We start from the raw sequence: 15800 nt of genomic DNA on the forward strand, positions 1-15800 counted from the left end.
AAGGGCTTTCTATTGGTCTAGGCTTTCTCCAGTCTAGGCTGACTTTCCCACTTATCAAGAGAGCCAGCATTGGCAGATTGTGACCACCCTCTTATAAAGGCATAAAACTCCCAGCAGGACTCCTGACATAGCAAGAAGGACCTTAACTTTGGGGGACTTGGGCTCCAGATGAAAGGATGCTTTAAGGCCTAAACTACATTGCATGTAACTAAGGCTATTTTCTCTACAGTGAAGGGGAATTCCTGAAAAAAACAAACAAACAAACAAAAAAAAGTCTGAAAACCAAAATAATTTCATGGTAGTCTTTTTATTCTTCTTCTTTTCTGGCTGTGGTTGTTTTATAGTTTTCATTCTTTCTGATTGAGGATCTCATTTGAGAAATGCAAGGATAAATTCTAAATGTTTCAAATTGAAAATTTTCAAAATGTATTGAGGATAGTTGGGAAGCACAGAACTCATCAAATTAGGCTGCTTTGTGTACTGGGCCACTTCTTGAGGGCTTAACTGCTTTTGGTCTCATCCTTAGAAAGAAATTGAAAAGTGATTTTCTTCTATGATGAAAAAATAGTCAAAACTTGACAGTTGTATTGATCTTCAAAATCTATAAATATATCTTTAAAGTGACCCTGATTTGATTATTCAGATCATTACAACTTCTCTTTGTAACATTTTTTTTTTTTTTTTTTTTTGAGATGGAGTCTTGCTCTGTCACCAGGCTGGAGTGCAGTGGCACGATCTTGGCTCACTGCAACCTCCACCTCCCGGGTTCAAGTGATTCTCCTGCCTCAGCCTCCCAAGTAGCTGGGATTACAGGCACGCTCCACCATGACCGGCTAATTTTTGTATTTTTAGTAGAGATGGGGTTTCGCCATATTGGCCAGGATGGTCTCGATCTCTTGACCTCGTGATCTGCCCTCCTCGACCTCCCAAAGTGCTGGGATTATAGGCGTGAGCCACCTTGCCCAGCCTGTTTGAAACTTTTATAATGTTAAATTAATATGTCAGTTAATAGTTTTCATAAGGCTTTGAAGAAATATATTGATTATATTTAGGAGAAATATGTTGTTCTTATTCTTTAAAATATAGATTTTATTCTGTTATTGTGAAATGGATATAATTTCATATATCTGTATTTGATGACAATTCTTTTTTTGTGTTAGTGAGAAAGAGAAGCATATCCTGAAACAAACATAATTAGTAATTTTTTTTTTTTTTTTTAGACAGAGTCTCACTCTGTTGCCCAGGCTGGAGGGCAGTGGCATGATCTCAGCTCACTGTAACCTCTGTCTCCCGAGTTCAAACAATTTTCCTGCCTCAGCCTCCCAAGTAGCTGGGATTAAGACATGCATCACCGCAACCGGCTAATTTTTGTGTATGTATTTTTAGTAGAGACGGGATTTTGCACATGTTGGCCAGGCTGCTCTTGAACTCCTGGCTTCGAGTGATCCACCGGCCTTGACCTTCCAAAGTGCTGGGATTAGGCGTGAGTCACCACGTCCAGTCCATAATTAGTAATTTATGAAGGCAATGTATTTTATTTCCCACAGATGCAGAGGATAATTAAGTATTAGTAAATATGGGTGATTAAGTACTAGTAAATATGGTACCTAGATTACTTGTCCTCTTATATATTTGCTAGCATTTAAAGGAAAGTTGAAATATTGCTTTCTGTAACTATTCTGAGATACCAGGTAGGGAGTTTACATAAAACTCAAGTTGCAGCCAAGTCTAGAACTCCTTCTTTTGAATTAATATTTCCAAGACTGTGTGGACTACTAGAGTTACAGAGCTTCTTTTATTTCACATGAGCTTTGCTATACTTTTGCTTGAAACATTTTAGTGTTTCTGGAAAGAATTGGTCTTATTTTCAAACACCGTATGTTCAAATGATCATTTTGAAGCCCTTTTCAGTTGCCTGGGTGTTCACAGCTTATATATGTTGGTGTTAAAGTTATAAGAAAGTTAAATGTGCCTTCAGGATAGACCTTCTTCTGTAGTCAAGTGAAATGTTAATGAAACACAGCAGTCTGTTTTTTTGGTTTAAATGCGTGTAAACTCTGGGAAGTTAAATTATTGTAAAAATTGCTGCCATGTTATCATTCACATTTTATAGACTTTGTATGCCTCTTCAGAGGATGAATTGATTCTATTTTTGTCAAAGAAACCATTTTTCCTCACTCCTGAAGTTGGAGTATATCACCCCTGTGGGGACAGTCATGGACTCTGTCCACAGGGAGGAGTTCATGAGCTACACGCAGGCACTCCAGAAATGGTGGTCCCTGTCCTGTGAACGTGGCAAAGGCACACCTTTGCATAATACTTCATAAATTTCAAGGTCTTTTCACCTACAGCTGATAACTGTCACCACAGGATCATTGCAGTGAAGTCCATCAGGTTTGACATTTTATAGTTCATGCAACTCAGTGGGATTTACCCAAGATCACAGGACAATCCTGTATGTTTCCTAATAGCCATTGGTTTACAATGTCCACCATTTACAAAATGCCCTTTTTTGAATCCATTTAAAAATTTTAAAAGTATGCATTTGGAGCTTAATAAGTTGCTTACTCGTCAAGTGGTGTTTATTTTTTAAAACCCAAATATATAGAATCAGTCATAATTTAGAGACTAAAATTCTAGCCCAGTTCTCTATCCAGTTTAAACTACTTACCAGTAATAGCTCCACAGTTGTGTGACCTGTCCATGAATTTCAGGCATGACAGAAAAATGTGACAGATTCAATTAGCCAGATATTTAAAAAATGTTTTGACTTACTTTATGTAACTTTATTTTCCTCTTGAAAGAGCTGGTTTATCATCATCTGGTTCTAGCTGTAGTGAAAAATAGGCTTCCCTGGTCAGTTGGTTTCTATCTGTTCTATTGACCAGTACTGCTGGAAACCAATTTGCTGGTTGATTTGTTTGTCCATCTATCCATCTATCCATCTATCCATCCATCCATCCACCCACCCACACACATACCCACCCAAAAAATATTCACTAAGTAGCTATGACCTCCCAGTAATGGGGGTAAATATTGGATATCTAAAGGCAGGTGATATTCAGTTCACCACCTCAGAGAGATCACTGACAATCACAGTCCAGGACAAACACATTGCTATAAACCTATAACCATGGTTTATGGAGGTCAATGCTCAAAAAGGGGTATGTTCCAAGAGCAGTGGGTTGACTGACAACCTCCCAGATAATTCACCAGCTTTCCAGAGGAAGCAATGCCTACTCTGCCACAGAGCAGAGGATGATCTGTCACATGCACAGACCAGGACAGAAAGAGAGAGAGACAGAGAGTTGGTGAGGGGAGTTCATAACAAGGGTAAGATGCCTAAGATGATTCCTGGATTAATCAAGGCAGAGTACAGAATAAAGGCTCTGAGGAGAACAATAATTAAGAGTTGAGTTTGATGTGCCTGCAGGATGTCCAGGTAGGGACATCTAGGACTCAAGGGAAGAGACCAAGTTCAGAGTTCTCAGTTTATCTAAAGATGGTTTGTAAAGCCAAAGTTTCAAAAAAGAGCATGGTTCAAAGAAGAGCAAACCCGCAGGTTAATAACCAACTTTATGGTATTGTGCCTAGCACCTTAAACCGAGCACAGCTGTCAGCACAGAGCTCACATCAGGGGCTATTGGCAACAACAGCATTCACTTCCATGAATCTTTGGGAGTCGTTAACATGTTTCAGTGTTTGGAATCCCTATTCTTCTATTTCTTTGGTCCTGCCCTTTCCAGGCCATTTTCATTGATCAATTGATTCTTTCAATAAGTATTTAGTGAGGGCCTACTACATTCCAGGCATTGAGGACATAACTATATACAAGGTAGGCATAGAGACTGCCATATCATGGACACAGAAAATTAGATGGGACTCAAAGTATGGACACAAGTTAGCCTGGAGAAGGCATGGGTGGTAGTGTGGGGGTAGGAGGGGTGGGGCATGTTCTAGGCAGAGAGGACTTTGTGTCATGGCTCTTTTATGAGAAGGAGCATGTGCATGGTCGTAGATATAGTTGGCCCAAGTGTGAGAAGCAAAAACAGGGGCTGCCTACATTGAGATGGGAGACATATTTGAGACTACCTACCTGAGAGTAATGGGAAGCACTGATGGGTTTTAAGTATAATAGCAACACGACAAGATCAGACTGCATTTTAAGCAGACCACTCTGAGTCTTCCTAATGGATCCAGAAATAATTCACAGTTATGAAATGAAGGAGAGGAGAGAACAGTTAGCTGATTCAGCAGCCCAAGCAAGGGACCCTGGAGGCTGAGCCTGGAGGCTGGTGTCCAGGGGCAGGGGATGGGTTTCAGAGGCACAGGGGACTTTGTGCCACCTGGTTGGAAGGGGAGAGGGTGAGGGATGCTTGACAGTCCAGAAAAATGTGATGGTGCCATAGCACACAACAAAAGAAGTAAATCATCTGTCCCTGCTTCAGAGGACTTTCCTCATCTGGCCTTTGCTCATCTCTGAGGCCACGTCTCCCCCAACTCATTCCTCATGCGGGACATGCCTTCCTTGTTCTGTCCTGCCCTCTAACCTTTTTATAAGCAGCCCTGGTGGCTAGAAAGCCTTCTCCATCCACCTGACAAATTCCTACCCATGGCTCAGCCCCTCTGGGGAGCTCTGTCCTCTAGGCTTCCAGAGAACCCTGTCGGTAGCACAGTTTTATCTCGTATCATGGGGTATTAAATTTTTAAAACACTATAGGAATAACTATATTTTAGGAAAGAAACTAAGTGCTGTCTAGTGGGGTGGGCGAGTCATAAACTCAGGGTATAGTGGCAGGCAGAGCTGGGGAGGCAGGTCTCCTTTTTTCTATATATGTATAGTTTTCCAGTTTATTAAGTTTTTAATCTCAATGCCAGTGGAATTTCTTTCTCCTTTTTTCCCTCTTTTATTATTTATTTTTATTTTTTTTAATTATTATACTTTAAGTTCTGGGATACATATGCAGGTCTTTTTTTTAAAAAAAAATATCATTTCAACTTTTGTTTTAGATTTGGGGGTATGTGTGCAGGCTTGTTACATGGATATTTTGTGTGACACTGAGGTTTGGGATACGACTGTGCCCAGCACCCAGGTAGTGGGCATAGGACCCAAAAGATAGTTTTTCAGCCCTTGCCCTGCATCCCTGCCTTAGTAGTCCCGTGTCTGTTGTTCCCATCTTTATGTCAATGTGAACCCAATGTTTAGCTCCCATTTATAAGTCAGAACACGTGGTATTTGGTTTTCTGTTCCTGCATTTATTTGCTTAGGATTATAGCCTCCAGCTCCACCCATCTTGCTGCAAAGGACATGATTTCATTCTATTTTTACGGCTGTGGGGTCTTCTTAAATACTTACTTCTTCCTTAATGCCTTTAAAAAAATTGTCATAAAAGATATATAAGATTTACCATTTTAACCATTATTAAGTGTCCAGTTCTGTGGCATTAAGTACATTCACACTGTTGTGCAAACATCGCCACCATCTATCGCCAGAGCCTTTTCATTTTCCCAAACAGAAAACTCTGTACTCTTTAAACAATAATTCCTTTCTTATCCTCCTACCTGCTGCTCCTCTCTGTTTTACCTTCTGTCTGTGGATTTGAGTCTTCTGGAGTACCTCATATAAGTGGAATCATACAATATTTGTCCTTTTGTATCTGGCTTAGTTTTTTAGCATAGTGTCTTCAGGGTCCCTCCATTTTATAGCATGCACCTTAATTTCATTCTCTGTTAAGGCAGCATAGTATTCCGTTGTACGGCCATGTCCCATTTTGTTTTTCCATTCATCTGCTGTTGGACATTTGGGTGGTTTCCTCCTCCTGGCTACTGTGAATAGTGCTGCAATGAACACAGGTGTGTTGAGTATTGAAATTGTATGTTTATCTGTCATCTCCAATAGATGATGAGAACTATCATTTATTTCATTTCTATCCAGTGTTTAGCAATGCCTGGTATAGTATATACTCTGAAAGTTAACATGAATGATTTATAATTGATTTATTTTATTTTTTTATTAACGAATATAAAGTACCAGACACTCCAAGTGCTTAGAAAATTAAATTAACTCATTTAATTTTACTAAAAACCTGTGAGATAAGGGACTATTTTTATGCCCATTTTTCAGATGAGGAAAGTGGGACAGAGTTTACTGAGTGGTAGAGATGAGATTTGAACCCAGGCAAGCAGGCTCTAGGTCTGGACTCCTGGCCACTCTGCTCTGTCCCCACACTAAGCCAGGTATCTGGGCTTGTGTACATAGTCAGGTAAGTGGAAATCACAGGAATTGCTAGAGGACTCCAGTAGAGGGATGATTTTCATGAATGTTCTTTCATCTCAAGAAAGCAAAGGCTGCTTTTTGGGTGCAAAGGAGTTTGGCTAGAAGGAAGATCTGGAGATAGAGCAAAAAAAAAAAAAAAAAGAAACAACGAAAGAAAAATACACAAACAAAAAATTCAATCAACCAACCCAATTCAAGCCTACTTATTCATGTGTTTGAAAACAATGGCAGAGTAAAGTATCTAGGATGCAGTAGACATTAGATGATGGTCAGAGACAGAGCTGGTGGGATGGCCCTTCTTTCAATGAGCACTTTTTCAATATTTTCCAGGTAATATGTTGGCATTGGGGGTTTATTTATTTATTTTTTTTTGAGACTGAGTCTCACTCTGTCGCCCAGGATAGAGTGCAGTGGCGCGATCTCGGCTCACTGCAAGCTCCGCCTCCCAGGTTCACGCCATTCTCCGGCCTCAGTCTCCTGAGTAGCTGGGACTACAGGTGCCTGCCACCACGCCCAGCTAATTTTTTGTATTTTTAGTAGAGACGGAGTTTCACCGTGTTAGCCGGGATGGTCTCTATCTCCTGACCTGGTGATCCGCCCGCCTTGGCCTCCCAAAGGGCATTAGGAGTTTTAAGACAATAATGAAAGTGTATTTAGAAACAAAATTGTGGAAGCAAGTCCACAAGCTGTGTAGGAAGGTGGACAAAGGGGGGCCCAGGTATACTGGATGCTTCCCCCAGCTACTGGCTCAGTATGGCCCCCCCCCCGCCCCGTGCCTAAGCACTCTCAACCACGTCAGCACTTAAAGTTCTCATCAGAGGGGAGTGTAGCTCCCTGTTCTTTATGGTGACACTTGTTGTAACTCTATTATGTTTTTGTCTGATCAAAGGCACCCAAGTCTAGATTCACCTCTGCTCACATTGCTCCTCTCCCCTCTTATAATCCCAAGGTGGGGAGCGCATGAGAGGTGCTCGGGTCCAGGGAGAGTCACCTAGGCCAGCAGTGAGCAGCCGAATCATGTCTGTTGTGGCCATATGTTTATCACCAACCCTTTGTCTCTGGCTCCATAATCATTGTCACTCAGGCTACTAGCCTTTAACATCTCCTGGTGATAGCAACTTTTCCACCATTTCCTGGAGAACATTCCATTTTGGTTTCTTTGCTTATGCTGGTGTCCCGTTCTGAACATGGTCATGGTTGCATCTGTGTATGTCTGACTGATGGTTGGTGATGTTTCCAGGTTCCTCGAGACAAGAGGCTGCTGTCTGTAAGCAAAGCAAGTGACAGCCAAGAAGACCAGGAGAAAAGGTAAAGGAATTTGCTGGCCCCCAGAATAACTCTATGTTTTCTAAAAAAACAATGTTATTAAACTGTATGTTTTGTTCTTGAGAGGAGATGGGGTCAAGAAGCTTAGCATCATCTATCTGTCTTTTGAGTCTGGACCAATGCTAGATCTCTCAATGAGGAGAGTAAATTGCATGTTTTGTTGTGCATCCAAAGGGTCTCTCCACCCTCTTCAGATACCCCTCTTCAGATTCCAAGGAGGCTTAAAATCCTGAGTCAGAGGTGAGATGCTGGTAAGATAGCCCATTGCTGGGATTAACTTTTCTGATCAATCCTATGGCATTATAACTGCAATTAGGCCCCTCAGGAAGTGAGACACTTGAAGGATTGCTTTTGACGATCAGGGGAGGGGAAAGAAAGGTTGGGCTCTTTCTCAGACAAGGGAGGCATAGGTGGAGGCGACTGTAAGGGCTATCGCTGTCAGGGTGAAGGGGCAGGACAGCTGCAGGAGATCACTGTGGAACACCCGTTGTCTGCCCTCCTCAATCAAGAACCAGCTGAAAAGCAAGGCACAGTCAGATAAATTAAGATTCAAAAGCGGCAAAAAAATCAAAAGCAGCTTTATTTCTGATGAAGCCAATTGGAGAATGTGACTTGGAATCTATAGCTTGTAACATTTCAGTCCTGACTTAGGTAAGTGTACCCATTCAGTCCCAGGCATGATTGTACCATTTATGGCACAGCAGGGGTGACTGGAGGGTGAGTCCCCTCTCTTTGGCCAGGATGATCCAGAAAAAGAGACAGGACCAGAAGGGACCAAATCACCCTGCTCAGCTACTTCTCTTTCAAAGTCATCCACTTCTTTTTTTTTTTTTTTTTTTTTTTTTTTTTTTTTTTTTTTGAGACGGAGTCTCGCTCTGTCACCAGGCTGGAGTGTAGTGGCACCATCTTGGCTCACTGTAATCTCCGCCTCCCAGGTTCAAGCTATTCTCCTGCCTCAGCATCCTGAGTAGCTGGGACTGCAGGTGCGCACCACCATGCCCAGCTAATTTTTTGCATTTTGGTAGAGACAGAGTTTCACTATATTGGCCAGGATGGGCTCTATCTCCTGACCTTGTGATCTGCCCGCCTCAGCCTCCCAAAGTGCTGGGATTACAGGTGTGAACCACCACACCTGGCCCAAACTCACCCACTTCTTTCAAACTCACCCATCAATAAATCTCTTCCCCTGCAGTGGGATGGAGAGAAGCCATAGTGTTTTTCTGTTGGAGGTTCTTCCATATGGAAATAAAATCCCCTACTAGCACATGTGTCAGAATCTGACCTGGCCTTTATAGGAACTGCTTGTGACATTACAGTCTTCTGTGATTAGCAGCAGGGGCCTCTCCACCAACCAGCAGCCCTGTGCTGTGCAGCATCTCCAGGGCGCAACCCCAGCAGAACATGAAGGCTGCCTGCATCTGAGTCACTGTTCCATTAGGGATCTCCTGAAGCTCCACACTGCCCTGGGGTCCTGGGACCTCGCTGGCAGGAGTGATGACAAGGAAGAAGAGGCTGACACTCTTCAGGCCCTAAAACTTTTCCTTGACCCAGCCAGTTTTATTGAGTTAAACTTGTGCTATCTGCTTAGTCCTGTGCCGGAATTATAGCAGGATCAGGGAAAAACAAGTTTAAGCCATGTGCTCTGTCTACCTTTCACATCACAGACAAGTGAGTATCTCTTAGGACAACATTACAAAGCAACAGCTGCTCATTGTATTTTAATGGTTACTTTTGTGATTTTCACAGAGCACTTAAAAAAAAAACTGCAGTGAAGTATAGACTAAACTACCTTATATAGATTAATTATGACTTAGAGTTTTCATTGAATATAATTTGGAAGGATGTCATTGTGATCTGCAGCATATTCATGAATTAAGTTGCTATATGTTAACATAGTATCATTACAACTGTTTGTATACAGAAGTTGCCTCCTGGAAAAATAACAGAATCTCAATGACATGATCCGAATTTTCTAAAAAGTATGTTTAACACACCATTATTATCATTGCATTTTTCTCGTATTATAATATTTGGTTCAATTTTAAATTCTATTGCAGGTAATTACTGTCTCACAATAATTCTTAGTTTTAATTATTCATTTTTTAGATGTCTTTGTGAAGTTCTCTGGTATTAGCTTCAAAAGCTAAAACTGTTTAACAGAGGCATAGTTACACATTTTAGGTTGGTGCTGAATCTGCTATTTTCTGGTGGCATGATAACAATATTCAACTAGAATTATACAATTCCATAGCTTGCTTATTTGTTTGTTTATTAGGACACCAAAGCCAAAAAATATTTTGACTTGTATTCTTTCTATGTTTTGCATGAATTAAAGAATTAAGAAACTTGGCCCCAAATGGACTCTAACTATAGAGAAGTTGGTAAACTTTAAATATTTTGGCAAAGCCAATGAGACTGTGTGTGTGCAAAGCCTGGGGTGGAAACTGGGTAACAACTTTGTAGCCAATAAATGTAGACCAATTTATGTACTCCTAACCTGTAGGGGCTTATCCCCAAGTATTAATGGTTATTTCTTCACTCAAGGATCTGGGCTGACATGAGTTCGGGAAATCCTGGGTTTTGACTAAACAGGTGAAGGAATGCTGGAACCTTTACTGGGTTCATGATGTTTGCAACCCAGTCACGGTGGTCTCGTTATGGCAATTTTGTTTGTTTTTTATTACTGATTTCATGATGGACTCTTTTTTTGTGTGTATGTGAGGAATATCTATTAACATTCCATGCAATGTTTAGACAATGAGGTTTAGGACATGGTAATGTAAATGGGTGGTCTGGGTTTTGGCATCCTCCAACTAGCTGGATTCAGATGAAACATAAATTCTAAATTTTCACTATTTCTTATATACAGGTTCACTCTATTGGTTTGATCATGAAATCAGGTCATTACTTAAGGCTAGAAAGTGTGTAGACTTGTGATTTTACTCCTTAGGAAATTATTTTCTAAACCTATTTCTTCCTACACATAAAGTTTTAGATATCTTAAATATTTTTCTATTTGCTGTGTTCATGTGGAGAAATTCTTTTTGCAAGTTTCACTTTGAAGTTTCATCTGAAAAATCAAAGCTGAAAATAACAAGTCCTGCTTGATAGTTAGGCAAGCTCAAAAGCTAATGGGCTTCCTTCTTTACACACAGGAGCCAGAAGAGCCCAGTTCTTGGAAGAACATTTTTTTTTTGAGATGGAGTTTTGCCCTTGTTGCCCAGGCTAGAGTACAATGGCATGATCTCAGCTCACTGCAACCTCCAATCCCAGCAGGTTCAAGTGATTCTCCTGCCTCAGCCTCCTGAGTAGCTGGGATTACATGCATGTGCCACCACGCCTGGCTAATTTTGTATTTTTAGTAGAGATGGCATTTCTCCATGTTGGTCAGGCTAGTCTCGAACTCCCGACCTCAGGTGATCCACCCACCTCGGCCTCCCAAAGTGCTGGGATTACAGGCGTGAACCACCAAGCCCGGCCTCAGAAGAGCAAATTTTAAGAGAATAGCCCTCACAATGAGAGATGCCACAAAGCCCCAGAAAGCACATGCTAGATAAAAAACAGAAACAAACAAACAATCCAGGCATCAGAGAGGGGGCAAAAGATGTATTTTCTCTCCACATTACTCAGAAGAATCCATAAATTAGTGAGAGGTGGCCCCAAAATTGCACTGACCAGAGGGACTTTGCTAATAAAATCATTTTGCTGTCAACAATAATTTTCCATTAATGAGTTTTATTTGTTTCTGCTCTCTCCCAGACTTCTTTAGTATACATGAAAGTATTTTATTCTAGTCTGGCAAGAATTAATATTCTACATCCTCTCCTTTCTCTCTGTACCACCCAGGAGGTCTGAGATCTGGGAGATCTTGTTTTACATAAGCCAAGCTACACCACTTCCTTAAGCCCCCAAAGGAATTCAGTGCTAAGGACGTCAGTGAGCTCATGTTCTCTCTCAATTTGGTGAAAATACTTGAATGATAAATTCTCATTATTTTATTTCTCCTTTAAGGTGCCCACAGAATGGTAAAAAATATCCTCCCCACTCCCTAGTCCTTCAAATTACCATGTTTGTCCTCCTCCTGCTTTTTTCTTTTTGTGTTTTAAAACTAACTTTTTGGTAAAAATTTTCAAACGCATACGGAAGTACAGGGAATAGTGTAATAAACCCCCCAAATACCCATCCCATTCTCCAGTTCAGCAATGATAAATTTTTGCCACTGCTTAATATCTGCTTGATACTGACCTTTTCTCTCTTTCCTTTTCTTTTTTTTTTTTCAAATTGCAATAGTATTTATTTATTTATTTATTTATTTATTTATTTTTATTATACTTTAAGTTTTAGGGTACATGTGCACATTGTGCAGGTTAGTTACATATGTATACATGTGCCATGCTGGTGCGCTGCACCCTCTAACTCGTCATCTAGCATTAGGTATATCTCCCAATGCTATCATTGATAGCATTGATAGACTGGATTAAGAAAATGTGGCACATATACACTATGGAATGATATGCAGCCATAAAAAATGCTATCCCTCCCCCCTCCCCCTACCCCACCACAGTACCCAGAGTGTGATATTCCCCTTCCTGTGTCCATGTGATCTCATTGTTCAATTCCCACCTATGAGTGAGAATATGCACTAGTATTTAAATCCCTGTCATGTCATCATATTAGTTAACCTCTACTTCTGATTTGTGTGTCTAAAAAATAAAAAAGGACATTTTATTACATAAGCTCAAAATCATTATCACCCCTAACTGAATTAACAATACTTTTTTTTTTTTTTTTTTTTTTTGAGACAGAGTCTCGCTCTGTCCCCCACGTTGGAGTGCAGTGGTGTGATCTCGACTCACTGTAACCTCTGCCTCCTGGGTTCAAGTGATTCTCCCACCTCAGCCTCCCGAGTAGCTGGGACTACAGGCGCATGCCACTGTGCCTGGCTAATTTTGTATTTTTAGTAGAGATGGGGTTTCACCATTTTGGCCAGGCTGGTCTGGAACTCCTGACCACAGGTGATTCGCCTGCCTTGGGCTCCCAAAGTTCTGGGATTACAGGCGTGAGTCACCGCACCTGACAACAATACTTCCTTAATATCGCCAAATCCCAGTCCATATTCAATTGTCTCAAAATTCCCATTGCCTGATAAGTGCCTTTTTGGTTTGTTCAGGTCAAGATCCAAACAAGAGCTGCTTCTCATACTTGATTTTTATGACTTTTAAGTCTCTTTTAATCTAGAACTTCTTCCACCCTTCCTCCTTTTTTCATGCCTTTGACTTGTTGACAAATTTAGGTCAGTAGGATGTACTGCATTCTGGTTTGTCTGATCGCTTCTTTTTGATGTTGTTTAAGTCATTCTTTGTGTTCCTGTATTTCCTAAGAGCTGAAAGTTAGATATGAAGGTTTGATTAGATTTAGGGTTAGGTTTTGTTTTGTTTTGTTTTGAGACAGTTTCATTCTTGTTGTCCAGTCTGGAGTGCAATGGCGCCATCTCGACTCACCACAACCTCTGCCTCCCGGGTTCAAGTGATTCTCCTGCCTCAGCCTCCCGAGTAGCTGGGATTACAGGCATGCGCCACCACTCCCGGCTAATTTTTTGTATTTTTTTATTAGAGATGGGGTTTCACCATGTTAGCTAGGCTGGTCTTGAACTGACCTCAGGTGATCCATCCGCCTTGGCCTCCCAAAGTGCTGGGATTACAGGCATGGGGCACCGCGCCTGGCCTCGTTTTGTTTTTGTTTGTTTTTTATAGTGAGACTAAGTACTTCAGGTTGCATGATACCAGGGGGCGCATGGCTCACTCGTGGTCCTACTTCTAGTGACGCAAGGATCCCATTGCGTTTCGTTGTGGAGTTTGCCAGCCCCCTATCCCTTAATGGCATTAACATCCAATGATTATTGCCTGCATTGGTTATTTTATTAGGCGTTGCCGAATGGTGATTTTTCTAATTCTATGATGTTGCGGGGGGTTTCAACACACAGAAACTGCCTTGGCACCAGTGAAGCCCAGAGTAATTTGAGTGGAGGAGAAAACCGAGTGCAAGTCCTAAAGACTGTTCCAGTGAACCTTTCCCTAAATCAAGATCACCTGGAGAATTCCAAGCGGGAACAGTACAGCATCAGCTTCCCCGAGAGCTCTGCCATCATCCCGGTGTCGGGAATCACGGTGGTGAAAGCTGAAGATTTCACACCAGTTTTCATGGCCCCACCTGTGCACTATCCCCGGGGAGATGGGGAAGAGCAACGAGTGGTTATCTTTGAACAGACTCAGTATGACGTGCCCTCGCTGGCCACCCACAGCGCCTATCTCAAAGACGACCAGCGCAGCACCCCGGACAGCACATACAGCGAGAGCTTCAAGGACGCAACCACAGAGGTGAGTCCCAGGCTCCGTCGACGGCCGGAACCCAAACCCAGAGCCCCTAGCTAATTTTTTTCTATTTCCTTTCAAAGTGTGATAAATGAATTAAACAGCAAGTCTTAGTTTCAATTAGTTTTTTAAAAGATGTGTTTGTTGGTAGTCTGGCATTCTTTCTAAACAGGTATTAATAAACCTGTCGATGTGTATGTGTATGGAGGAATATTTCTATTTTTCTTGATTCTTAGATGATGGATTTCTTTGTTTTCATTTTAGTCTTACGATTAAATATTTATGAGGAATTAAGAGATGTTTGTGTGGAAACTTCTGCTTTGTAAAGTTTTCACCTTGATCTTTTCTAGTTTGTAACCTTCCAAATGGTAGGTAGCTAAAGGTAGGGCTTGTCCATTCTTTTTTAAAAAACAGTATAACTTTGGCTGGACACGGTGGCTCGTGCCTGTAATCCCAGCACTTTGGGAGGCCGAAGTGGGTGGATCGAGGCCAGGAGTTCAAGACCAGCCTGGCCAACATGGTGAAATCCTGTCTCTACTAAAAATACAAAAAAAAAAAAAAAAAAAAAATTAGCCAGTCCTGGTGGCAGGCACCTGTAATTCCAGATACTTGGGAAGCTGAGGCAGGAGAATCGCTTCAACCCGGGAGGCGGAGGTTGCAGTGAGCCGAGATCATGCCACTGCACTCCAGCCTGGGTGACAAGAACGAAACTCCATCTCAAAACAAAACAAACCAATAAAACTTTAAAAAACCTTGTCTGATGGAATACTCAAGAAGGAGAATTTGCGTTATCAATAATCAAGTGTGTGTATGTGTGCATTCTTTCTACTTGTAAATAGAGAATATGTATTCTTCTCAGGAGCTCATAGGACTAACTTTGCTTGTTTATTTTAAATTCAGAAGTTCTAAGTGCACAGATGAGAATTTTGGTAATTGTATACAATTGTGAAACCAACATCAGAATCTAGGTATAGAAAGTTCCCTTGCCCTGAAAATTTCCTTGAAGCTCTTTGCTTTTGAAGCCTTCCCTGCTCACCTTGCATTTGGCGAGCGTGGATCTGCCTACTGTCACTATAGTTTTGCCTTATCTAAAATTTCATGTAAATGAAGTGATAGAGGATGTAGTCTCCTATGTTGCTTTTATTGCTTAGCATATTTTTGAGATTCATTTATGTTCTTGCTTGTTTGTTTGTTTGTTTTTGAGATGGAGTCTCACTGTGTGGCCCAGGCTGGAGTGCAGTGGCGAGATCTTGGCTCACTGCAACCTCTGCCTCCCCGGTTCAAGCGATTCTCCTGTCTCAGCCTCCCGAGTAGCTGGGATTACAGGTGTGCACCACCATGCCTGGCTAAATTTTTTGCGTGTGTGTGTGTTTTTAGTAGAGACAGGGTTTCACCATGTTGCCAGGCTAGTCTTGAACTCCTGACCTCAGGTGATCCACCTGCTTCGGCCTCCTGAAGTGCTGGGATAGTGGTGTGAGCCACTGCGCCCAGCCTTGTTGCTTGTTTTAATAGTTGTTTTTTAAAGTTGCTGAGTAGTATTTCATAGTGAGTGTATACCACTATAGCTAGTCACTAGTTGATGGACATTTGGTTGCTTCCAGCTTTTGGCTATTATGAAAAATGCTGCTGTGGACATTCCTGTTTATATTTCAACGTGGACATATGCTTTCATTTCTCTCGGGTAAATACCTAGAGCTGGAATTGCTAGGCCATGTGGCTCATGTATGTTTAACTTCATAAAGTACTACCACACGGTGCTTCAAAGTGGCTATACCATTTTGTTCCCACCAGCAACGTATGAGGATCCCTGTTTTCCACACCCTTGC

General features: G+C 41.5%; 1 protein-coding gene across 1 annotated transcript in view; it reads left to right on the top strand.

The window, feature by feature from the left end:
* The window catches only part of GRHL2 (grainyhead like transcription factor 2), a 183491-nt gene that overhangs the window by 52477 nt on the left and 115214 nt on the right, over positions 1–15800 (top strand). The window contains exons 3-4 of the mRNA XM_004047391.5: positions 7518–7585; positions 13587–13980. Coding sequence (XP_004047439.1) covers positions 7518–7585; positions 13587–13980 — 462 coding nt within the window. The remainder of the gene's footprint in view (positions 1–7517; positions 7586–13586; positions 13981–15800) is intronic.

The sequence above is a fragment of the Gorilla gorilla genome, chromosome 7 (genome assembly GCF_029281585.2).
Source record: "Gorilla gorilla gorilla isolate KB3781 chromosome 7, NHGRI_mGorGor1-v2.1_pri, whole genome shotgun sequence".
Classification (NCBI taxonomy): domain Eukaryota; kingdom Metazoa; phylum Chordata; class Mammalia; order Primates; family Hominidae; genus Gorilla; species Gorilla gorilla.